This window comes from Callithrix jacchus, chromosome 10 (genome assembly GCF_049354715.1).
Source record: "Callithrix jacchus isolate 240 chromosome 10, calJac240_pri, whole genome shotgun sequence".
Classification (NCBI taxonomy): domain Eukaryota; kingdom Metazoa; phylum Chordata; class Mammalia; order Primates; family Cebidae; genus Callithrix; species Callithrix jacchus.
This window is the reverse complement of record NC_133511.1, coordinates 96,975,687-97,003,185: the sequence shown is the minus strand read 5'-3', so window position 1 is coordinate 97,003,185 and position 27,499 is coordinate 96,975,687. Positions and strand designations below refer to the sequence as shown.

Sequence of the window (27,499 nt, the reverse complement as noted above, 5' to 3'; positions counted from 1 at the left end):
ATATGGGATTAAATCATTTAAAATGGAAATCATTTATATGATATTGATATTAAAAATACTAAGTACTGTTAATCGCTATCCATTTCTTTGCCAGTAATATATGTACATATATTTTGACTAAAAATAACTGTCTTCTATTGACATCTAAAATTTTGGTTCGTTATTAAAATCCTTTACATTTGAGAACATTAACTCTGGTGTGTTTAGTAGTATAGGCACTGATAAAACAGGAGTTGGCAAGAAGTAAACCCATTTAAAAATATGATCCTGGCTTTATAATTTATGTTTCCAAACATTTAACAAAGATTATGTCATCAACGTATTTAAACATGCTTCAAAAGCAGCACATTTCTAATCATTTTGTGATCACATTATATAAATCTGTATACTGTTTTGCCTGATTTTCATACATTTTCAACAACTTTTATATTAAAATGATCTATTTGGGGGTTCTACAATATGTCTTTAAAACTATTAACTATACAAAGATCATAAAAACAATTAGTAGAACTTTACTTTTTACCTTTAAAATATCAAGCACTTAACATTTCTTTAGTATAAAAAGTAAAATTGTTCCATGTGCATTAGTCATGCTTCTGCTAATATTACCACCATGTTGTTAAGTAAAAATTTATTTCTTCATACTAATATATAAACATGGATAAAAGGGGCCAAATGACACAAATGTCAGCCTCTTTTCTGATGACCAAGTTTAATATTTTTTAGAGATGATAGAAAAAAATGAAACTCATGCTTATCAATACTCTATCCCCCATCACTAATTTTCTTCCAGAGGTCTAAAACATATTTGAATCAGATAACTTTAATTCTTATCAACAAATTACATTGGTTTTACTGTGAAAAGTAGTTTTGTTATTCAATCTCATTAAGAAAGATAAAAAAATGAGCTATAAGAAAAAGAATCAGATATCGTAAAGCTAGAAAAGAAATCAAGCACAGGTAAATGATAAATAACAGATTAAAAACTACAATTTCAGAAACAATAAACAAAGGAACACTTAAGTCTTCAAAGAAACACTTAAAAATCTTTTAATAATTAAGAAAAAGAAAAAAAGGTTCATTCAACTGAGGGGTTTAATAAAAAAATTATTTAAATGTGAGTAAAAGAACAATATAACAAAACTGCTGCTACCAATAAAAATCCTTGGGTAACAGGAGATACAATTTTATCTGTGAAAAGTTAGAAAAATAAGATCATGTACAGGTGATATTAAAATACCTTGTTGATAAGTGAAAAATCTACACATAGATAACAGCTCTTAGGTTGATTTTCAATAAGACTACCTGATTTTAATTATAACAAATGATAAAGTATCTGGTACATAGTAATTTACGAAAAAACTTTTGCATCACAATCACCAAATTTGATGAACAGAATAATCTTGTGAGGTAAGTACAGTTATTCTTCCCATTTCATAGTTGAGATTTTAAGACCATTTTGAGGCTAAATAATTTGCCCAAGGCTGTACAACAATTAAGAGACACAAACAGCACTTAAAACTCAAACTTTCTAAAATTCAAATTACCTCTTCTTTTGGCTATACTAAGATAAAGCCCCAGAGTGACACCCAGATTCAATGAAAAGCCTGTGGGTTCACTAATGTGGTCCAGAGGAAGTCTGAACATGGCTCCATTCAACACAGCCAAAAGAAATATTCAGGTGCCTAGTTATAGGAAGAGATTTCTCTTTTAGTTGCACTGCTGGAGGGCTCCACCAAGGCCTCACTTACAATGTACTTGGTGCACGATGTGTAAAGAAAACTCAATACTAAGAACTGTAGACTTACAAATACATAAACTAGATATGGGTATTGTACAGTGGAATGTAGGTTTAAGATCTTGGTTCTAGTTTCACCTGTGTCAACATGTACATATGCGGTAAATTGTTTAAATTTTCTGTTCTGGTCCTTGAAATTTCCTCACCTGTAAAGCCAAGGGTTGTACTAACCTATGTTGTCAATTCTGACTTTGAAATCATATGGTTCAATAATGATTTTTCTCATTAAAATCAGTCATTGTTGGGCTTTTAAAAATAATAACTTCTGGTGTATTTAAATATTGATTTAACTACTTGATAGAAACACTTAGGACGAGAAGCTATTATCACTCCCAATTAAGATTAATTAAAAGTGAAGATGAAGCATTTTTGATATGATTATGCAAATAAATGAGAAAGTATGATTTGTATTACCAAAATTCTATTTACACATATATTTCAGGTATTCATCTATGACAAATACTGAGATACCCTTGTAAGGCAGTAGGCCCAATATTAAGGGTCTCAACTAATTGTATAAAATAGTTTGCTGAGCTAAAGTTATATTAGCATATAATTTATATGTGAGTATAGAGACGGTGAAGTCTATTCACAAGTAATTTTCAAGTTAAAAATTTCATTACTGTTACCCTGAAGGCTGTCACTTACTGATTTATTTCCTCTGATGCTTTTCATCTAAGAATACTGAATTTGATTATCTTCACCATGGATGTTCAACTAAGAACATATAAAGTCTAAGAACATATTAAGGGCACCAAGAAGAGCAATGACCAGCAGAGACCTCTGGGCCACAGTTCAGAAAATACTAAGAATATGAGGATGCACAAATTAAATGTATGGGCTAAGCAATCCATGGTCTGACAAGGATCCTATTAAGAGAGGTTATGATCCTTCATGAAAAATAACTCAACTTGACATCACTCTGACTTCCTTCAATTACTGATGTAAATAAGTTTTTAGACTATGTCTCTTATTATCCTTCACTGTTGCTGTTTTCTATTCAATTCTGGGTCATGACTCATCTTTCTAACACTCTGGCCTTTCAGTTTTTTGATCTCTCTTCCAATGATCTTATCTCCATTCTATTTAAGTCAATCACCCCCATGGTCGTTTCTTAGACCATGTCATTATCAATAACTGCCATACCTCTATAATCTCAATTTCATGCACACCCCTCTACATAACATCTACTTTCTTTTTGCCTAGTACAAACACAACCATTTGACCCTGCTGAGATCTCTGTATCACTGTCTACCACATAACGGTCAATAAATCAACCATCTTGATCCATGGTCAATCCTTATCTTCACTTCCTTGCTCTTCTCTTGCTTTGTCATACTTACTGCTATTCTGGTTAAACACAACTCTCTGTCTACTCCACACTTGCCTCAGTGTAGCTAAAAATGGCCAGAGAAACAGACTGGTATGACTTTAATTTCATGAGCACAAACTCAATAGGCTGTTAAGGCTATTCCCACTACATATACCCTCACTCTCCTAAATGACAAGGTCATACTTTCTTTTTTGTTGATGTTGAAACTTCCAATATCTCTTCCTTCATCTTCATTTTAAGTTTATAACCGTTCACTGAGAAAACAGCCAGAAGTGACACCTACCGCTACATTTACCTATCCGCTATGGTTTGAATGCTTGTGTCCTCACAACATTTATATGTTGAAACCTAATATGCAACAGTATTAAAGGTGAGAACTTGAGAACACATGGAAATATAGAGGAGAAGAACACACACTGGGGCCTTTTAGAGGGTGAATGGTAGGAGCAGGGAGAGGATCAGGAAAAATAACTAATGGGTACTAGGCTTAATACCTGGATAATGACATAATCTGTACAACAAACCCACATGGCACAAGTTTACCTATGCAACAAACCTGCATTTATATCCCTGAAGTTAAAAGTTAAAAAAAAATCACATTAAAAAAAAAAGAAATGAAAACTTTGGGAGACGATTAGGTCATGAGGGTGAAGCACTCATAAATGAGATTAACACTCTCTTAAAAGAGGTCTATGGGAACCTGTACTCCTCTTCTGCCATGTGAGGTTATAAAGAGAAGACACCTATCTATGAAGAAAGATGGCCCTCACCAGAACCTGACTATGCTGGCACCCTTATCTTGGGACTTAACAGCCTCCAGAACCATAAGAAATACATTTCTGTTATTTATAAGCTGCCCAGTTTATGGTATTTTTGTTATAGCAGCCGGAACAGACTAAGACACCACCCATTGGCATGTGTGCTGAAAATGTATACTCTAAACTTCTCACATGCTACCATATGTTAACTATCTAAACTCCTATACTAAGCCAGTACCTCCACTTGTACACAGGCCTCATACCATAGACTTTCACTTGGGTAATTCTTTCCTCTCTCTCCTCCATTATTAACTTCTCCTTTTCTACTGATTGTTTCCTATAACATATAAACATACTGTTATCTCTCCCTTGAAAAAAATAAAACCACCACTTGTCCCATCTCCTCTGCCAGCTACTACTCTATTTCTCTGCATCAAACTCCCTTGAATTTTCAAATATTGGGTATCTCCAATCCCCAACATTTTTATTTAAATCCATCACAAAGTAGGCTGTTACAATACCCATCCCATCCATTAAAACTGCTTTTATTATGGTGACTGATGACCTCCAATGGCTAAATTCAACTGGTCTGTTTTCTTCCACTGAGTAACAACTTTACTGAGACAAAATACAGATCCCATACAATTCACCCACTGAAAATGCACAATTCAATGGTTTTAGTATATTGACAGCTATGTAAGGTATAACCACAATTTTAGAATATTTTCATTCCTTCAAAAAGGAATCTCATACCTGTTTCATCAACTCCCTCCAATTCTCCCAGCTATAAGGAACCCACTAATCTACTTTCTGTCTCTCTATATTTCATATTATTATGTCATATAAATGAAATCATGTAATATGTTATCTTTTATGACTGGGGTATGGTTTGAATGTCTTGTCCCCTCTAAAACTCATGTTGAAATTTAGTTGCCATTGTTACAGTATTAAGTGGTGGGACCTTTAGAGGTGATTTAGCCATAAGGGCTCCACCGTCACGGGTAGGATTGGTGCCAGTAAAAAAAGACGAGTTCAGTCCTTTCTCATTCTCTTGGTTCTTCCATTCTTTTGCCATGTGAGGAACAGGGTTCCTCCCCTCTAGAGAAATACAGTGTTCAAGGAAGCATTCTGGAAGTGGAAACTAGGTCCCTAACAGACACCAAACATGCTAGCACCTTGCCCTTGGACTTTTAAACTTTCAGAATTATGAGAAATACATATCTATTGTTTATAATTACTTAGCAGCACAAATCAGACTAAGACAATTGGTTTCTCTCACTATAATGTTTTAAGGATTCATCTGAGTTGTATACCCTATATCAATATTTCATTCCTTTTTATGGAGGAATAAATACTCCATTGTACGGATATATCATATTTTATCTACTCATCAGTTGAGGAACATCTGGGTGTTCCCACCTGTGAGCTATTATGAATAACGTTGCTACAAATATTTATGTACAAGTTTTTATTATACACAGTTTAAATTCTTTTGGGCATATACCTAGGAGTAGAATTTCTGGGTCAAATGGTAACTTTATTTTTAACTTTTTGAGAAATGCCAGAGCATACCAGTTCAAAAGACTGTACTATTTTATGTTCTCACCAGCTGTGTATGAAGGTTCTGATTTCTTCACATCCTTGTCAATACTTTTTATTATCTGAATCTTTTCTTCTAACTATCCTAGAGGATGTGAAGTAGTATCTCATTGCATTGTTGCATTTTTTTTTTTGGCTTGGAATAAATTTATTTGTCATTTTGAGTATGTCTTCATATGGTTTTGATTTATCTTATATTAACAGAATATGCTGAATTTTTAATCCAATCTTTTTTCCCTTTTTTTTGTTTAATTGTGGTTAAAAAACCCATATAATATAAAATTTACTATCTTAACCACTTTTGAATATACAGTTCAGTAATGGTAACTATATACAACAACAGATGTATTACACAACTTAACATTATGTTAAACAGATCTCCAGAACTTTCTTAATTTGCAAAACTGAAACTATATATCCATGAAACAACAATTCCCCATTTCCCTCTTTCCCTCAACCCCTGGTAGCCATCATTCTGTTTTTGGTTTCTGTGAATTTAACTACTTTAGATATCTCACATGAGTAGAATGATATTTATCTTTTCTTAACTGGTTTATTTCACTTAGTACAATGTCCTCAAGGTTCATCCATGTTTTAATATGTATTTTACATATGTATTTATATATGAAATATGTATTTCCTTAATTTTTAAGGCTAAATAATATTCTATTTTATGTATATATTACATTTTATTAATTAATAGGTTGGTAGACATTTGGACTACTATTACCACTTGGTAACTGTAAATAATGCTGCTATGTACACAGTGTGCTATTATCTCTTCAAATCCGTTTTCAGTTTTTCTGGACATATTCCTAGAAGTGATATTGTTGGATCACAGGGTTCTGAGAAACTGTCACACTGTTTTCCATAGCAGTTACACCATTTTACAATCCTAATAGTGTATAAGGGTTCCAATTTCTCCACATCCTAAACAACACTTGATCTTTTATTCCTTTTCATTTTTTCCTTTCCTATTTTTATCCTAATAGCTGTGAGGGGGTATCTTGTGGTTTTTGACTTGCATTTATCTAATGATGAGTGATAGTGAGCATCTATTCATACACTTGTTAGCCATCTGTATATCATCTTCGGAGAAATGTCTATTTGAGTCCTTTGCCAATTTTATAAAGTCAGATTATTTGTTTTTATGTTGTCAAGTTGTAGGAGTTCTTTATTCTGGATATTGGCCTCTTATCAGATATATAATTTGCAAATATTTTTTACCATTCCTTACGTTGCCTTTTTACTGTTGATTGAATCCTTTGAAGCACGAAAGTTTAAGTTTGATGTTGTTCTATTTGTCTATTTTTGCTTTTATTTCTTGTGCTTTTGGTGTTATATCCAGGAAAGAATGACCAATTCCACGGTTATGAAGTATTTCCCCTATGTTTTCTTCCAGGATTTTTATAGTTTTGAATCTTTATGTTTTAGGTCTTTAATCCATTTTAGTTTTTGCATATAATATAAGACAAGTATCTAGCTTCTTCTTTTTTTTTATTTTTTGCATGTAGATACCCAGTTTTCCTATTTGTTTAGCAGTCCCTGTGAGTAATCTTGGTAACCTGTTGAAGATTACTTGACCATAAATGCCAGAATTTATTTCTGGGCTATCTATTCTATTGGTTTGTATATCTGTCCCTATATGTAATTTTTACTTTATACCACACTGTTTTAATTACTGTAGCTAGGTAATATGTTCTAAAATTAGGAAGTATAAAACCTTCAACTTTGTTCTTTTTCAAGAATGATATGGCTGTTTGTGGTCCCTTGAGTTTTAGTCCCTATGTAACTTCATATAAACTATATCTGTTGTTTCTATTTCCTTCTTTTCAAACTTCATAGGATTTTAGAAGAATTAAATGAGATAACAAATGTAATATGCTAAGAATAGTACTTGACAGAAAAATCTGTTCCCAATAACTGTTATGATCAATCCTCATGAGAGCAATATAATATCGTAATGCTCCAGTTGCAGGATGGGTGGGATGACTAGATGGAACAAAGTACACAATTAAAGAGGTATGAAGGGATGGGAGTAGTACAAAATTACCACCTGCTAAGTGAGCAGCAATAAGGGCAATATGTTATCAAATCTTTTAATTCATTTTTAGAAGTGAGCTAAGTTGTGTGGGAGAAACATGGAATATAGCCACTGTCCATTTAGGGACCTACAGCTGAGGGGAACTGATCTCCAAATAATCTCTTCTTAAATGAAAAAGTGAGTTAGGGAAAAAAAAGCTGATTGTGTTCAGATGAAAAATATTTGCCCAAATAGTTACATTTTTTCCAAAGTAGAAATAACTTTATTGATTTATCTGTTAATAAAATGTTTCTTATAACAAATTTCAAACATATAAACAAATAATAATTATGATGGCTAAAATTCATTATCCCTTTACTATGCCAGCCCAGCCACTGAATGCTAAGTGCTATCTCTTTGGTTCTGGTTTACATTTCTTTTGATGTAGCAAGATTTATTGGCCATTTCTGTATCTTCTTCTGAGAATATCTTCTTAACACCTTTTGCTCATTCTGAAGTAAGGTATTCAACATTTTCTTACCCATTTAAAAATTATCATAATTTACTGAAATATATGCATGTATGTTTGTAATTTTTAAAAATTTGAAACCATCTCACACTTACAGAAAAGTTGCAAATATAGAACAAAAATTATTTTTTCTTGTGCCACTTGAGAGTAAGTTGCTGACCTGACGACTTATCACTTCTTAATAATTTAGGATGTGATTCCCTAGAAACAAGGACATTCTTCTAGAGGAGACTAATACAACCTTGTGACTTGGCACATTGATAAAAGTAGGAAACAAATACTACCATCTAATCCTCACACCCATTCAAGTTTTACCAGTTGTTCCAATATCATCCTATACAGCAAAATGACTTAGTTTAGAATCACGTGTTGCATTCAGTTGTCAGGTGTTCTCTTCTGTCTCCTTCAATCTGGAAGTTCCTTAGATTTACCCTAACTTTCATGAGCTTGACACTTTTGAAGATTACAGTCCAGATGTTTGGCAGAATGTTTCCAATCTGGATTTGTGTGATGCTTTTTCATGATTAGATATAAATTATTAATTTTTGGTACAAATTTCACAGAAATATTGCTGAGTTCTCCTTGCATATTATCTGGTGATACATGCTCTTGTTCTCCCCCATTACTGGTGATGTTAACTTAATTAAGGTAGTTCTTCTAGTTTTCTCCACTGTAAAATTATTCTTTTCCCCTTTGTAGTTAGTAACTATTTTGTGGGAAGGTACTTTCTGGCTATGTAAGTATCTTGTACCTCAAAAATTTTCAATTTATTCACTTATTTATTTATATCAGTATGTACTTATAACTTCCTATTTTATTAAATCCATTACTATCATATATATATATTGATGCTCAAATTGGCCAACATGCCCAGTGAGAGCTCCTTTGGGCTGGGTTCTGTGTCCTTTTGATATGCCATCATCATTCTTTAAGAACTTCTACACATAAAAAAATATTCCAGGCATATCTTTTTCTTTCTCTTCCATCAACCATTTCTCTAAAAAGTCCCAGTGCCATTGAGTGGAGAATAATGTTTAGAGCTGAGCAAGAGATATACTCAATACTATTTTCTCAATTCCAAGAATTTAAGACATTCATTAATATTTTCTGTGATTATTTTTATAATTTCATTTATTGTATTTGAGTCTTTACGGGAATATAGTATGATGTGAGATATAAGGTCAGAATTTCACTATTTTATTACGAAATGTGTAGGCCCATAATTTGAAATCCCTTCCCTCATTATAAAAATGACTCTTGTTCAGGCTAGGCAAGGTGGCTCATGCCTGTAATCTCAGCATTTTGGAAGGCTGAGGCAGGCAGATCACTTGAGGTCAAGAGTTTGAGACCAGCCTCACCAACGTGGTGAAACCTCATCTCATCTCTACCAAAAATACAAAAAAATTAGCCAGGCATGGTGGTGTGTGCCTGTAATCCCAGCTACTTAGGAGGCTGAGGCAAGAGAATCGCTTGAACCCAGGAGGTGGAGGTTGCAGTGAGCCGAGATCACTCCACTGCACTCCAGCCTAGGTGACAGAGTGAGACTCCGTCTCGAAAAAAAAAAAAAGACTGTTCATCATAAAAATTGAAACATATAAAACATACAAATGATAAAACAAAAAACTCATCCAGAATCTATCACCCAGAAGCAAATATTGTGAACAGTTTGGTGAATATCCTGTAAGACATCTCCCTATACCAGTCCTTCCTTTTCTTAGTGAGAAAAGCGATTGCAGGATGTTAAGTATACAGATAAAAATGTTTTTCATTCTAAAAAGAAGAGTATTTTACCAAGAAACTAATGTAAAGAGGATTATTATTACTACGTATTTCGAAAATGTTTGGCATTTCCCTCACAGCCTTTCAAATACTAATGTATGCTGTGAATCATTTAGATAATCTAAGAAGGGTCTGTAGTGTTTCATGAGCTTATTTGACTGCATATCACTAAGTTTTCAGAAGCTAAATTAACATCTCCTGAATTAGTGTTAGAAAATAATTTGGGATAAGCTATATAAAATTTTATGTAACTAGGATTGTACTATTTATCTTATTTCTACAGTTTGCTTTTTCACTCCATTATATCATGATGTAAAGCCCAGTAACCACCCCTTATCTCTTATACAGAAAAAGCTTCTGCAGAGCTACCTCTCTATAGTAATTGCTGCAGTTTTTACAGCTACCATTAGCCTTAGACTTTAATAAAAGCCACAGTGCCCACCACCCTCCAAGGGATAACCGAAACTCCCTTGGAAGGCGGTAGACCGTTGAGCCTAACCAAATAAAGCTGCAGCTTAGAATCTTTTCTTCAATATTTAGGAAATTTGGTTGGTATTCTCTTTGTTATTCAACATCACTTTCAAATCACTCCTCCTTCTATTTCCTAGGAAAACAAAACTAATAAACAAATCTGTGCTACTTTTATATATAGCTAACCCCTAGCCATTCTCCTTATAAGCTGCTGTCTTCATGAAGCTCCTGGACATTCTCCTCACTGTTAACTGAAGACTCTGCACCTGGCTTACAGTCCTATTTCACACATCTTATTCTCACCCAATATTACTTATCTTAGTAGCTTGCTTTGTTCATTTACATCCACTATTAAGATTAGTAAATCTACTACGAGTGTACTGCCCCTTCTCTTTATATATATATATATATAAATATATGTATATATATTACCAGTGTACTGCCCCCTCTCTTTATATATACATATATATGTACGTATATGTGTATGTGTGTGTGTGTGTGTGTGTGTGTGTGTATATATATATATATATATATATATCTCAACAGCAGTTATTGTCAACTCTTTTTCTTCAGCCTAAAGCTCATGGTCCAACATTTTGCTCACTATTTTTAATCACTTAAACTTCTTTGCTCTTTGTCCTATTGACTCTACTTGGCAAAATTTCAACCCTGCTTATACCCAGGAATCTTAACGCAGATGCAAGAAAGTCACACAATTGGATAGACTGGCACCGCCACAACCATTTGAGAATTCTGTAGTCAGTGTATTCTTCCAGTCTATGAAATAACTTTAAAATAACCACTTTAAACCTTCTCCATTTAACCCAATTTCCCAAGAGGTAAGTAACCATTCTCTAGTGGATAACTATGCCTATTATTTCACTGAGTAAAGAGAAATCATCAGTTCATATCTTTAGAAACTGCTTTCTTTTCTATACCTTCATCTGTTCTCTCTTTATTGAATTTTTTGCATTGACATTTAAACAAAACAGAGTAGAAAAAAGCTTATTTCATCCCCAACCCCTTCCAATTATTTTTCTTTCTTAGTCCTTAACAAAAATAAAAATAAAAAGAATTCCTGAGAGAATATTATCACCCACCTAAACACACCTCCACATAGCTCTTCCCATCACTTACACTATTTCAGCTACAATAGCCTTTTAAATCCTTGAAAACACCAAGTTCCTTCCTTTATTAGCACATCTGCTGTTCCTTCTGATAATAATTCTTAGTCCAGTGCCCTTTGCATGATTACCTTCTTCTCAGATGGGTCTTGGCTAAAATGCTTACACTTAGAAAGACTTTGAGTGAACACAATTCAAGGTATACCCATTGCCCTCTCTGCCCACTTAGCTTCTCCAATGGAAAAATGTTCTTTTTCTTTATATTTAACTACATATATATTTGTTTGCTTGTTTTTTAAAAAAACTATGCACTTTCTTATTAGATTGCAAGCTACACAACAGCAAGGTTAACATCTGCTTTGTTCACTATAATAATCTAGAACTTAGCATAATGCTAGGCTTATAGCAGGTGCGCAAGTTCATAGGTGTTTAGATTAAGAAAAAGCTTTCAATAAATATTATTGGCTATTTGATTATGCTTACTTACTTAAGCAGACTGGACAATCCTAGTTTTAATATCAGAATCCTGGAAAATATTCTTGATATTCCCTTTACCCTTTCCCCAACCCCAGTGAGATCCAGTGAGATCAGAGAGATAGCTAGCAATCAGATTAGGTAGGGCTATGTAGGGTTGTGGATTTATTATCCTGGATGAGATGGGGAATCATTGGAGGGTTTGATCCACAGTAGTGATAAGAGCTGACTTATCCTGTAAAACTGGACTATCTAAGAAAATAGCCACAATTATATATGGCTACTTAAATTTAAATTAACGAAAGAAAAATAAAATTAAAATTCATTGCCTTGGTCTTATTAGTCACATTTCATGTATTCATTCGCTACATGTGGCTAGTGGCTGCTATATTATACAGCACAGATATTGAAAATTTCCATCACTGCAGAAAATTCTACTGGACAGTGCTATGTTGAAAGAGTGACTAGGCCTATTTTGGAGAAAAACAGGAGCCAAGAAGGGAGCAAGGACCAAACAGCAAAGAGCAGGACCAATTAGGAGGCTATCCCAAAACCTACGGCAAGAAATGTGGGTAATGTATGTTAACATGTAGAGGTGAAGGTTGCAAAAGTGGTATCTGGATATATTTTGAAGATACAGTTGACAGGATGCTAACAGACTGGATGCAGAGACACAGAGAGAGAGAGAGAGAGAGAGCAAGAGAGCGAGAGAGAGAGAGAGCAAGAGAGCGAGAGAGAGAGAGAGAGAGAGAGAGAGGAGTCAAGGGTCAAAGATTACATTATTGAAGGAAGAGCAGCAATCTGGGAGGATATACATAAACATAACTATGGAGAAGATGACTGGGATTAGGAATGGGTGAATAAGGTGGGAAATAATAAAACAAAACCCATGCATACCAGTGATGATGGATACAATGTGTGAACTGAGGAACAAGGTGATCCACTTAACTTGGCGTACCTGATGACCCCTTTAAAGGGCACAAAAGAAGAAAAAAATAAGGCATACATGCAAGCAAGCAATTTCTCTCTATTGGTCAAAAGGAGGCCCAGCCACTATCCTAAGTGAAATGCAGAAATAGATAACCAAATACTGCATGTTCTCATTTATAAGTGTGAGTTAAACATTGGTATACATGGACATAATTGTGGGAACAATGAACACTGGGGAATACAGGAGGGGAAAGGGAGGCAAGGGTTGAAAAACACCTATTGGGTACTATGCTCACTACAAGGGTCAAAATTCTAGATTACTATAATAATCTAGAACTTGTGTATCAAACCTGCACATGTACCCTTTGAATCTAAAATAAAAGTTGAAAATAAAGTAAGGTAAAACACAAAACAAACAAAAAATGAAGCCCAGGATAACAGTCTTCTCTCTAAATTTTCAAATATGATCTTTATACTTTAGTTGTATCACTAGCAGCTAAACAGACAGGCAAAATCCCTCTTCACACTTACATGATGCCTTTCTACCAGTTCTGAGATTTGCACTAATGTATTAACCATATCCTTTTAATAAAATAGTATATAGTATACTTCTATAACTATATGATTTCCAAATTTTTAATCTTAGATGCTCTCTTCTAGAATTCATTTCTTGTGAGTGTAAATTTTCTATTTTCTTGAGACAATGGTCTTGCTCTCTTGCCCAGCTGGAGTGTAGTGGCATGATTACAGTTTACTGAAGTCTCGGCCTCCTGGTCTCAGGTGATTCTCCCACCTCAGTCTCCTGAATAACTGGGACTACAGGCATGTGTCACCACATCTGGCTATTAGTATTTTTTTTTTTTTTGTAGAGAGAGTGTCTCACTGTGTTGCCCAGGCTGGTCTTGAAATCCTGAGCTCAAGTGATCCTCCTGCCTCGACCTCCCAAAGTGCTGGTATTCCAGGAATGACTCATGCCTGTAATCTTTAATCTTATATTTAGACTTTTGAATATACTGTAGTTCTTTGCTTTTCAATCTAAAAGGCTTGAATTTGAGAAATAAAATATTCTCTTAAATGAATATGTTTCAGTTTTTGATTTTATCCCAGCAAATCTTCATGCTTAGTATAAGGCTGTAGTTAATCTGAGTTAGTACTACATTTTGAGCATTGATCCATTAATTCATCAACCATGGACTGAACACCTGTGCTCTAGATTTGGGGAGGGGGAAAGCTGAAGACAGCAAAACACTTTTCCCCAAGGATTTCCAAGGCTTGAGGGGAAAGACAAGCATGTAGACAAGATAAAGAATTACAGTGTCATGTGTTAAGTGTCCTGATAGAAATATGAACAAAAGTAAGTAGAAATGTATAAGGAGAACAGTTACAATATATCTAGGAAAACATTATAGAAGACTTATTTGAGATTCCATTTAAACTGGTAAAGAAACTTGGCAGGATGAGAAAAATGGGATGAATTCCTCTTTTTATTGTTTTCACTTACAAATTCTCCTAGACAGATAACTGGTTCTCACAGAATTCAATTCATTCAATTTAATTAGTAGAAGACTCGGCCAATTTAAGAAACTACTGGCTATTATTAGGATAAATAAGTTAAAATAAAATCTTGAAATTCAAAGAAACGTATCAAAATGAACTCATTCTATTAACTGTACACAAACTCAATATTCGAGACCTAACATAGTTCAGGCTGTGCAATAGTTTCAATTGGTCCCCTACAAAATTCAGGTGTTGTCAATGTGATAGATTAAGAGATGAGGACTTTAAGAGGTGATTATGCCACGAGGGCTCCTCTCTCATGAATGGGATTAAGGCCTTTATATAGAAGGCTTCACACAACATTTGGCTAGCTTGCCTTTTCACCCTCTGCCATGTGAGAACACATCATTTCTCTCCTTTGGAGAACACAGGAAAAAGGTGCCATCTTGGAGGGAAAGTGTTAGTCTCATCAGACAACCACACTTGCCAGCACTTTTATTTTCTCATAGATCTGGAGGATAGAAAGTTCAAGATTTAGTTTCTGTCTTTATAAATTACCCTTGTCTCAGGTATTTTGTTACAGCACCACAAATAGGCAAAGACAGGATGCCATAACAAAATACCACCCAATAGATTGAGTGGCTTAAACAGGAATTTATTTTCTCATAGTTCTGGAGACTGGAAGTACAAGATCAACATGCAAGCAGGGTTGGTGTCTGGTGAGGGCTCTTCAGTTGCGTTGCAGACAGCAGCCTCTTGCTGTGTGCTCACATGGCCTTTCATTCCTGCATGCTCCAGGATAGAGTGAGAGCTCCAGTGTCTCTCCCTCTTTTATAAAGATACCAATCTTATCACACCTGAGTCCCACCCTCAAAACCTTATCTAAATCTAATTACTTCCCAAGGGCCCCATCTCCAAATACCATCCCACTGGGGGTTAGGGCTTCATCATATGAATTCTGGGGGGACACAAACATTCAGTTGGTAGCAACAGGTTAAGCAATATGTTAATATAATTATTAATCAGTAAGAAAGCTGACACTGAAAAATGGCAGTGTCTTTCTAGGAAGAAAACCAAACTATGCTTGGACATACTTGTTAGCAAAGCTTAATTAAAAAAAAAAGTCAAAAGTAAAAAACCTTAGACTACAGAATTATTCTCAAAACCAGCTTTTAAAATTATTTTGTGACTCAGATCATCTGATTTATGACAGTGAAATATCAAACAAAACTATCTTGATAATATTATTGTGAAACATCTCAGATTTTTATACTGTGGCTTTCATTTGAAAATTTAAACTGTATGTATACGTATTTAATATAGGTGAACCTACTAATCATTTTAAATTAGTTATTGTAAATTTCAAATGATCTGCAGTTTTTCTTATTGTAAAAATATCTTTACATGTTTTAATAGCACATTTAGAAATTATAAAATTATATATTATATCCTCACATATGATAGTAGGACATAGCTATATCCTCTAGCTTTAATTACAGGAAAAGTATAGATGACTGTAAGGCTTAGTTTTATTGTTTTATAAATGAACCAGTAAAGTTCATTTTGGTGAAATGAGCACAAGCTTTTCATAAATTAAAATAAATCTCACATAGTAAAGTGCTCATTTTGAAAATTAATTTAATTACACATTTAAAGTTTAATTACATTTAATTAAGCATTTAAGTTTAATATGAAATAAATAAATTATTAGTTAACTATGAAATGAAATACTGGCTTGATAATTAAAATCTATAAATTTTCTTATTCTTTAGAAAACTGCTAGTTCTTACAAAACACTCAGAAAATAGGTATTTTAAAGGCTAGAGGATTATATCCTCATGGCTGATCAAGGAGTAGTTTTTCTGGCACCTAGGTTGGTGGGTTGTACATTTACTGCCTCAGTAAATGGAGGCAGTGTGGTACAAAAAAAAAAAGAGCAGAGGTTTTAGAAAGTTGGGTTTGGGTGTTAGCTCAGTCACTGATAGCCTGCAACAGTGGGAGAGTTACTTAGCAACTTTAATCTGAAATTCCCTATAAAATGGGGTTAAATTCTCTTGGAGGGTTGTTGGCAGAATTTAATGAGTTATCCCATAGTCAAACGTCTGGAAGAGTATCTGACTTGGAAAAGATATTTGACAAATGCTAATACCCTCACTATCCCAGCTGCTGAGTAAATGAAGACTAACACAGTACTTTCTGGTGTTAAAAAAAAGTATTGCCCTTAAAATATATATATTTTTTAATCACAAAAGTAACATCATATTATTTTTCATTTAAATACATCAAACATAATATACATTTCATGTTTATTTTCCTAAGCACTCTGTCCATGGAGACAGGTTACCATTATTGCTAACACACGCATCTGAATCAGGGAGAATTTACTTTGAACCTTGGTTCCTCTCTCTACTACTATTTGAGAAATTATAGAAAAATTACCCTGACCTATTTTGCAAGCTTATCTGTAAATGCATGTTTGACTAAAAACTGGGAAATAGAAAAATCAATGTAGTAATTCAAACTTAACAAAAAATTAGTGAGGTGGTAAGGCAGGTGGTATTTTCTCTTTTCCCCAACTCTAGTTATTCACATGAAGATACTGATTTTCACTGATTTTAGGTGATTTGCCCAAGGTTAAGAGTAGGATGAATTCAATATCAGAATCCATATTTTAAAAATTCCTTTATCAGTGCTCATTTCTCCATGACACAAAAAGGGAAAGGTGAAAGAAATCAAAATCTCCTGAAGCAGTGAAGCAAAAAAGCAAGACAAATATGACAGATTAAGCCTGGGTCTATCACTTAATAATTAAAATTCAGAGAGCTCAGTTCTATGAATTTCAGTATCTTCTAGAAAATGGGACTACATACCTCTGGAAAATGGGACTGCATACATATGAATATTACATAACCCTGTATAGGGTTAATATAAGCATTATAGAAGACAACAAATGTAAAGTGCCTAACAGAGTGGCTGACACATAGTAGTAATACATTAATGACAGCTATAAATGCTAAAGCAACATCAAAGCACCACTTTTGCTAAGTCTCTATCCATAGATTGGAGAACTCCATAATAAAGTGAACATTCTTTGGAAACATTTAATAAGAATGAGTACAGTAGTCTCCACTAAATTCTTAGGTATTATTTTTAGAACAGAGACTATAAATTTTAAGTTATTTCGGTTCATAACACCTTGCATATTAAATCTGCATTTAATAGCTCACCTCATTTTGAACATGGTTTTACAAGTGCTTATGAAAATATAAGTGACAATCTATTCCATAATTTACTGCAATAAAAACTGAAATTAAATATTCTTAACACTTTATAACATACATTATTCAAAGTCAAATCCAGTAATTTTCAGAGTTTTGTCTTAATAACGTCACTGGCAGTATAAACATGTTGGATTGTTTCAGTACTTACAACCCAAACTCTAAATTCTAAGTCACTTGAAATTCTATGGATTGTTTTTTTACAGCATAGCCAGAAATAGAAAGCCTTCATAAATAAAATATTGTAAAATATATACTTGTATACTCTCTGAGAAAGTATATGCCAAAAAATTAAGCAAATGGCACTAGTTTGTATCATTTTTCACTGCTATTATTATCAATACATATTTATTAGGTGTCTATTTGCATTTAAACCTGAAAGATACTGGTTTAGAACTGTTCTACATTTTCTTGAAAACAGTACTTATTATAAATTTGGAGTCCTGACTTTTCAAGTTGCAAATCAGAGTAATAGCAGTTCCAGCAGTTACAGAACCAGAGGAAAAAAGAAAACCATACATAATGAAACACTATGAAAAATATATAGAACTGAAATTACAAATTATATAGAAAACTATTATTTATTATTAGAATATTTAACCTTATACCTGTATTCTTTTGAAAACATGTTAAAAATACATTCTACTAATATTTGAAATCAGTTTTTGTTATTAAATGGGTCATTAACTTACCAGGGTTCTACTTTGAGAGTTGGAGATATTTTCTCTGGAAGAAAAAACCCATGCCATTTTGAAGCCTCAATTAGTTCTTGTGGTATTCTTTTTGATGCATCGTAATAGTGACCAAATCTTGAAGATGATACTGGTCGGATCTGCTAAAATAAACCCCATAGGGGCTGTTAAATAATTATTTTTAAACTATAATTTATTTGTCCTACATTCTGTAAAACAATGACATATTTATGCATTTTAAGCTAATAAGGAAGAAATTTTATATATATACACTAAATTTCAAAGGAGCATACAACAACCTTTACTGTTTTTAAAGCATTTATAGTTACAAATCAACCTTTTTATCTCTCATGTATCTTCACTTCTAATTGTTCCCTAAATTTGACAAGAATTTAAAATCCTGTTTGGTTTATTTTCATTATAGTGTATACCTTCCTAAGTTCAAAAATCAATACACATAATTCTTAATTAATATTTAAGATTCTAGGTTTTAGTGACAAATTAAATATGCAGTTGCCAAGAACTAAATGAAAACTTAAACCCAATTAATTCACTGGTGAGAGGTCCAAAATAATCTAGCTATTTAAATACATTAAACTGAGTATCATTTTAAAACTGAATTCTCACACAAGACAATATATATGTATATTCAACATTTTTTACAAATTTAAATTAGGCTTATAAAATAAAATGTACTACAATACTCCAGACAGGAACAAGGCACAAGATAAAGTGGAAGAATGTATATAACCTACATTAGATCAATCAGAATCTGACATAATCATTAGTTCATCAATAATTCCTCTTTTGTGTTCTCTACTAACAATTTCTCCAACAAATTATCTTTCTCATAAGAAACTGTAATTTATATGACACTGAATTTATTTATATGAGATAGCAAAAGTCTATTAACATAACATTATTATGTTGTTGTTTTGAATGGACTTCGAGCTAACTTCTTTCATTCAACACATTGGAAATATATATATACCACTATCAAAAACTGAACTAATAACAAATCCTACTTGGCAAGAGTTTCTAATAAAAGATCTCTGATCTACTCTTACATAATTTCCACTGTCCTGAATGCCTCAAAACTAAGTTTCAGAATATTCAACAAAGCTAGATAATTGCTACAGAAATTGAAGAACAATACACAGTAGATACTTATCTTACTAAGTGACAACTTTTTAATTTAGATAAGAAAGACATATTTGCTTGAAACTAGATATCTGCATATAATACTTCAAGGATTCATATTCTTAAACTAAATGTCTACAAACATGAAATTATACAGTAATAAGAAGTAAAAATTTTTACATCTAATAGAAACAATTTTCTCAGATTCAGAGTCTGTGGGTTCAACATTTATTTTTTAAATGAAATGACTGTTCATCCCTCCATAAGGTACTACTTACTTTCATTAATAAAAGAGATGCTATCAATCTAATTTTTTCAATGCAATATGTACAGAATTCTTGTTCCCAAAACATATTCATTTACCATGAAACTATTGACAAATAAAATATATAACATTAAAATGTTTCTTAAAAATAGGGTGCAAAGTTTTAAAATGTAAAGTTATTAGTCTAAAGCAATTTAAACAAGGTCTGTTCTTTGGCCTATAATCTATTCTTTATCCGGATTATAGTTCAGAATGTTTTTACTGCAATCTCTGCTAGAGCTCATCTTTTTATTGTATAAGTCCAAGCCCCCTTAATGTTTTAGAAAGGCCTTGACTAACTGAACTTTGATCTGATGTCTTCATTGAGAAAAACACCAGGTTGCCCATTTCAGATGCAAATCCCCCTAAGGCCCAATAGAGTTTAGTAAAGACAGCAAAAAAGAAAAAAACAGAAGTTTCCAGGATCCTCTTTGAGAATCCTGGGGCACACTGGTGTCCTTAATCCATGCTGCTGCATGGATTAAGGTAGGTGATAACCTTTCCTGATTCAAAAGAATAAGCAGAGTGCCTACAAACTGGGTGGAGACTAGGATTTGGCTATAATAAAACACCATGCAATAAAAGCTTGGTCTATGTCAGAAGCCTCTGAAAAGGCCTCAATGTACCACATTCCCAGGCCTAGTAGGGAAGCTTGCAAAAGCCTACCTGAATCAAGTAAGCATGAATAATCTATTTTAGCAGACTGGCCATGGGGAGAGAGAAAGAAAGAGACTTTTCACTTCTTTTAAGTTTGAGTTAATAAATTTATTAGTGGACTGAAAGTTCTTGAAGTCCTATGCACTCAGAAAAATATGCTAAATTGCCAAGAAGCAAAGTATGCTTTTAAAGTTGCCGTCTCTATTAATGTTTCTAATTATAATATTAATGTGATAGAAATCTCAGATTTGGAATGAATCAAGGCAGAAAATTGATTTCATGCTGAGACAGTTTACATATAGAACACAAATAATTCATTAAAATATTAAAATAAAATTGGAAGCTTTTCTCATTATAATTAAGTTAATTTATTTAGAAATTAAGATTAGATGTGGTAGCTAAAATATTCATAAGGTAGCCATGAAAATTTTATAGTTGATGAAAAACTTTATTTCAATTAAAAATGAAAATATATTCTTACAGAAAAAAAAATTTTCCAAGTTTTTCTGCTCTAGACATATAACATTAACATATAATCAGATTTTGAAACACTGAAATCTTTTGAGACCTAGAACTGTAAAACAAAGACTCAGATATTTCCTCTAAGAAAGATAACTACCTGCTGTAAATAAAATAATCATCTACAAAAAACCATAATCAACTCCATAAAAATTGATACATTTAAAAATATCAAACTATTATCAATAACTAGTCAGTTTCTTAGGTAAGAACATGTTGTTTTAGTTTTACATATAAAAATTTCTAATTCACATTCATAAACTACCTTTCGACTTTGTCATCTGTGGAAGTACGTACAATGAAATGGTTCAGTAAAAATTTATGATGCTAAAAGAAAATGAACTCTAATGGGGGTAGAGGAGGAAAACGGTAAAAAAATAATACTATACTCCACCTCTAGTATGTGAAAAAGAAAACTTTGAAAGAAAAGCTGCACCAAAAGTAATTTAAATAAGACATTTTCTTACAATTGTTATTATTTCTTATTTCTCAGTATGGCGTACCAGACAGCAAGAATCCAGGCAGTTTTTAAAACACTTTGATACTCAGTTTAATCACTAGAAACTGAAGCTAATAATTATTTTACAAGGCTGTTGTGAGACTCTACTGTAATACTAGCAATGAATATTCTGTAAATGGAGAAGTAGTATGTAAATGTTATTAATTATTATTATTGCATCATGATTCATTAGAGAATTAGAAGATCCATCACTGTTTGTAATTACATTGTCTTATTGAAAAAATTGTATTTGTTGTCCATCTACACCTGTACACATCTATCACAGGACTGTTGCAGCTAAATCATTAAGATAGAAAGCCAATGTTTAGGGAGAATTTAACATAATAAAGACTTAATATACAGCCATGAATTACTGGAGTCATTGTAGGTCATGGTATTAGAGCTCTACAATACTGAAGAAATTAAGTCTCAGAATATACTGTCAGCTAGCAATTCATGGAGTGAGTCAGGAATAGTGGTTGATGATTATGAGACAGGGAAGAAGAAGGCATGTCCACCTTAGAGAGAGAATCAAAATCACATGGTGAGGGAAAGAGGGCTTTTTAAAACTATACACTCTTCTATCCAAATGAAGCACTGCTTTATACTTTACTGAATCATTGTTATTGATCTAGCTGTGTATATTCTTGTCCTCTTTTGCATTATTAAGTGGTAATATGGTTACACCCTTAGGACTGGTGACATTTTAAAAGGCATCTCTGATAATCAACACACCTAGTTTTGAACCATTTATTTCATCTTAAGCCACAATTTTGTTAACTGCATTTTGTCCCAAATAAAATATAGAAAACAGTGAAGTCTACGGCCAAACCACCCTGAATGTGCCAGATCTCATCTGATCTTAGAAAACCCAGTGATATACTTTGGCTATATGTCCCCACCCAAATCTCAACTCAAATTGTAATCTTTACATGTCAAGGGAGGAGTCTGGTGGGGGGTAATTGGATCATGGGGGTGGTTCCCCCCATGCTGTTCTCATGATAGTGAGGGAGTTCTTAGGAGATCTGATGGTTTAAAAGTGGCAGTTTCCTCTCTCTCCTGCTGCCATGTAAGATGTAGCTTGCTTCTTTGCCTTCTGCCATGATTTTAAGTTTCCTGAGGTCTCTGTGGCCACGCAAAACTGTGAGACAATTAAATCTCTTTTGTTCAAAATTACCCAGTCTCAGGCAGTATCTTTATAGCAGTATGAAAATGAACTAATATAGCCAGGTTTGGTGCGTGCATGCATGCGTGTGTGTGTGTTAAAATGAGAAAGACAAGGTAAAGCCTAGATTTATAAAGTAGATGATGCTGAGTGATCATCAAAGTGTATCAGTCCTGGCAAATCATTATATATAAAATTACCTAGACAGGCAAATATACATCCTAGTGACATTTCAAAGAAAAGCAAAGAACCCACAAGGTGATTCTATTTTCTAAATTGGACACAACTCACTCTAAATACAAGTAAACGTAAGCATGACCATTGACTGTATATTCAAAGTAAGCTATCATTTTGTCTGTATTAATTAATACTGTCTGTCTAGGCTTCCCAAAGTGCTGGGATTACAGGTGTGAGCCACTGCACCTGAGGTCAGGAGTTCAGGGCCAGCCTGGCCAACATGACGAAACCCCGTCTCTACTAAAAATACAAAAATTAGCCGGGCATGGTGGCATGCATCTGTAGTCCCAGCTACTTGGGAGACTGAGGCAGGAAAATCGCTTGAACCTGGGAGGCAGAGGTTGCAGTGACCGAGATCCTGCCACTGCCCTTCAGCCTGGATGACAGAGCGTGACTGTGTCTCAAAAAACAAACAAACAAAAATCAAACCAAACCTAGCTGGATAAGTATAAAAATAAAGGAAAGGAAAGAAAAAAGTTACATATATAATCTAAAATTTGACTGGTATACTCTTTTCAAAAAAGCTACACATAACTTAGAGTATAGGTTCATTACTGACTCTTTCAGGACACAGAAACAGAGACATTAGAATACAGTCACTCTTCAATGGAAGAACGGCCATTAAGCACAGTCACTTGAATGAATCTGTCAGAGTCAAAGACATGAAGTTCTTTGCCATATGGTTCTCAAATGCTAGTCCTATATTTCTTGTCTGTTTTTATTTCTATCACTTAATTCTTATTTTCCTAAGCAGACTAACATCTATTCTGGCCTCTTGCACGCAGTTCTTATACATCCAAGCTAGGCTATGCCTATACCAACTTCTGATTACAAAGAGCTTCCTTCTATTTTTTAATAAAAACATACTTTGCTCAGATATGCCATAATTCATTTAGCTAGTTGCTTACTGATAGACATTTAGGTTACTTTCAATATGTTGTATGAATAGCTCATGTATATTTCCTTTTACATTTGAATAAATATATTCATGATGTAAATTTCTAAAAGAATCAAAGAATATATGTTTTTATAATCTTGAAGGTTACTACCAAAATACTCTACAGAAGTAGTACCTTTTTACATTTTCACCAGCAAAGCATGGAGTACCAGCTTCCCCCACTCTTGCTAATACAGCGTCTTACCAAGTTAGATCATTGTCAATTTGATAAGAGAAAAACGGCAGGACAGTGTAGTTTTCATTTCCATTTTTTCTCATTAAAACTAAAATTTGGCATATGTTTTGCATGTTTAAGAGTCACTTAAATTTCCTTTTCGTATTTTTGCCCATTAAAAACCATCAGTTATGGAATTTTCCTTATTCATGTTAAAAGTTATTTGTCAAAGAAGCCGAGATGGCGCTGTGAGAACAACCCAGGATTGGAGTTCTCGTTGTGTCTGTGGAGAGGTGAGTCTGAGCTTCATTTCCAGACTGATCTTTGTTGCCCAAGGAACGGGGAAATTCCCAAGTGAAGAGGAGACGCGGGACACCAGGCAGATATTCCGCCTGGCAAAGCCGGCAGCCGGGGTGGCGGCGGCCGGCCCTACACAGCGCTCCCCGCAGGGCGCGCTTGTCCGGGTGCCCCGTTGAACTGGCAACCGGAGACGTGAGAGGGCTGGACTTGAGACTGAGCTGGACTTGCACAGTGGGCCAGCCCAGGGGATTGCAGGGACAGAGCATTAGGATTGGCCCAGTGGGACGAACAAAACCGCGATTTCAAACAAGCCCCGTGCAGACGGCCCCAGACGCTCTGAGGGGGAGGGGCGGCCACCATTACCGAAGCAACCCGCCCCAACTGAGATACACGCCCATTGCTGACGCAGCCAGCCGTTGCCGAGGCAACCCGTCCCTACTGAGATACACGCCCACTGCTGACTCAGCCAGCAGTTGCCGAGGCAACACGCTACAACAGAGAGACTCCGCAGCAGGGAGTGGCGGAAACAGCAGAACAGCGGAGCCAGGGCGAGCCTCACAACAGCAGGGCGGAGCCTCGGGAGTCAAACAGTGGCTAGTCTGCATCCTAGCTGGGCAGGACCTCAACGGACATCCAAAAATAAAGCCCAAACCCCTCAACACAGAGCATTTGAGAAAAAAAAGAGTTTTTTTAATGAGCTCTGTTGCAGCAGAATGAAACATAGCAGCCTAACAGCCCTGAATGAACAACACAGCTCACAGCTCAGCAATTAAACCCCTATAAAGTACAAACTGTCTCCTCAAGCAGCTCCCTGACCCCTCTATATCCAAAAGACTGACATTAGGCAGGCACCATCCTGGGACAAAGATAGCAGAAAAAGAAACTGGTAGCATCCCTCGCTGTGCCACAGCTGCTAGAGGTGCACCCCAGACAAGCAGGGACTGGAGCGGACCTCAGCAGTCATACAGCGAAGGGGCTAGACTGGTAGAAGGAAAACCAAGCAACAGAAATACTTCATCATCAACATTCAGGGTGTCCACTCAGAGACCCAATCGAAAAGTCAGCAACTACGCAGACGACCAGCAGACAAATCCACAAAGATGGGAAGAAACCAGCGCAAAAAGGAGGAAAACACCCGAAACCAGAACACCTCGCCTCCTACAAAGGACCAAAACTCCTCACCAGCAAGGGAACAAAGCTGGACGGAGAATGACTGCGACGAAATGACGGAATTAGACTTCAGAAGATGGATAATGAGAAACTTCGGTGAGCTAAAAGATCATGTATTAAATCAATGCAAAGAAACTAAGAACCTTGAGAAAAGATTTGAAAAAAGATTCGAGGAAATGATAACAAGAATGGATAACTTAGAGAGGAATATGAATGAATTAAAGGAGCTGAGAAACACAATACGAGAACTTCGCGAAGCATGCACAAGTTTCAATAGCTGAATTGACCAAGCAGAAGAAAGAATATCTGAAGTCGAAGACCAACTCAATGAAATAAAACGAGAAACCAAGATTAGAGAAAAAAACGCAAAAAGAAATGAACAAAGTCTCCAAGAAATGTGGGACTATGTGAAAAGACCTAACCTACGTTTGATAGGTGTACCAGAAGGGGACGAAGAGAATGAGTCCAAGCTGGAAAATACTCTTCAGGACATCATCCAGGAAAATTTCCCCCACCTAGAAAGACAGGCCAACACTCAATTGCAGGAAATTCAGAGAACACCACAAAGATATTCCGCAAGAAGAGCAACCCCAAGGCACATAATCGTCAGATTCAATAGGGTTGAAATAAAGGAGAGAATACTAAGGGCAGCCAGAGAGAAAGGTCGGGTCACCCACAAAGGGAAGCCCATCAGATTCACAGCAGATCTCTCGGCAGAAACACTACAAGCCAGAAGAGAGTGGGGGCCAATATTCAACATTCTTAAAGAAAAGAACTTTCAACCCAGAATTTCATATCCAGCCAAACTGAGCTTCAGAAGTGAAGGAAAAATAAAATCCTTTGCGAACAAGCAAGTACTCAGAGATTTTGTCACCACCAGGCCTGCTTTACAAGAGCTCCTAAAAGAGGCACTACACATAGAAAGGATCAACCAGTACCAGCCATTCCAAAATCACACTGAATGCTAAAGAGCATCAATATAATGAAGAATCTACAACAACTAACAGGCAAAACAGCCACTTAGCATCAAAATGGCAGTATCAAATTCACACATAACAATATTAACCCTAAATGTAAATGGACTAAATGCACCAATCAAAAGACACAGACTGGCAAATTGGATAAAAATCCAAAACCCATCAGTGTGCTGTATCCAGGAAACCCATCTCACATGCAAGGATACACAAAGGCTCAAAATAAAGGGATGGAGGAAGATTTACCAAGCAAATGGAAAGCAAAAAAAAAGCAGGAGTTGCAATTCTCATCTCCGATAAAATAGACTTTAAAGCAACAAAGATCAAAAGAGACAAAGAAGGCCATTACATAATGGTAAAAGGATCGATACAACAAGAAGAGCTAACGATCCTAAACATATATGGACCCAATGCAGAAGCACCCAGATACATAAGGCAAGTTCTTAAGGACTTACAAAAGGACTTAGACTCCCACACAATAATAGTGGGAGACTTTAACACTCCACTGTCAATACTAGACAGATCTACCAGACAAAAAATCAACAAGGATATCCAGGGCTTGAACTCAGACCTGGAGCAAGCAAACCTGATAGACATTTACAGAACTCTCCACCCCAAATCCACAGAATACACATTCTTCTCAGCACCACATCACACCTACTCTAAAATTGACCACATAATTGGAAGTAAAGCACTGTTCAACAAATGCAAAACAACTGAAATCATAACAAACAGCCTCTCAGACCATAGTGCAATCAAGTTAGAACTCAGAATTCAGAAACAGACCCAGAACCGCACAGCTTCATGGAAACTGAACAACTGGCTCTTGAATGTTGACTGGGTAAACAACAAAATGAAGGCAGAAATAAAGAAGTTCTTTGAAACCAATGAGAACGAAGACACAACGTGCCAGAACCTCTGGGACACATTTAAAGCAGTCTCTAGAGGAAAGTATATAGCAATAAGTGCCCATATGAGGAGAATGGAGAGATCCAAAATTGACACCCTATCATCAAAATTGAAAGAGCTAGAGGACCAAGATCAAAAAAACTCAAAACCCAGCAGAAGACAAGAAATAACTAAGATCAGAGCTGAGCTGAAGGAGATTGAGACACGAAAAACCCTTCAAAAAATCAA

General features: G+C 34.9%; 1 protein-coding gene across 9 annotated transcripts in view; it reads right to left on the bottom strand.

The window, feature by feature from the left end:
• The window catches only part of ELP4 (elongator acetyltransferase complex subunit 4), a 274,144-nt gene that overhangs the window by 163,052 nt on the left and 83,593 nt on the right, over nucleotides 1-27,499 (bottom strand). For 7 of the 9 annotated variants that reach the window (XM_009007873.5, XM_078340783.1, XM_054241468.2 and 4 more), the window contains one exon: nucleotides 18,286-18,428. In XM_009007873.5, coding sequence (XP_009006121.1) covers nucleotides 18,286-18,428 — 143 coding nt within the window. The remainder of the gene's footprint in view (nucleotides 1-18,285; nucleotides 18,429-27,499) is intronic. The other 2 variants (XM_002755140.6, XM_078340781.1) reach the window with 1 other exon arrangement.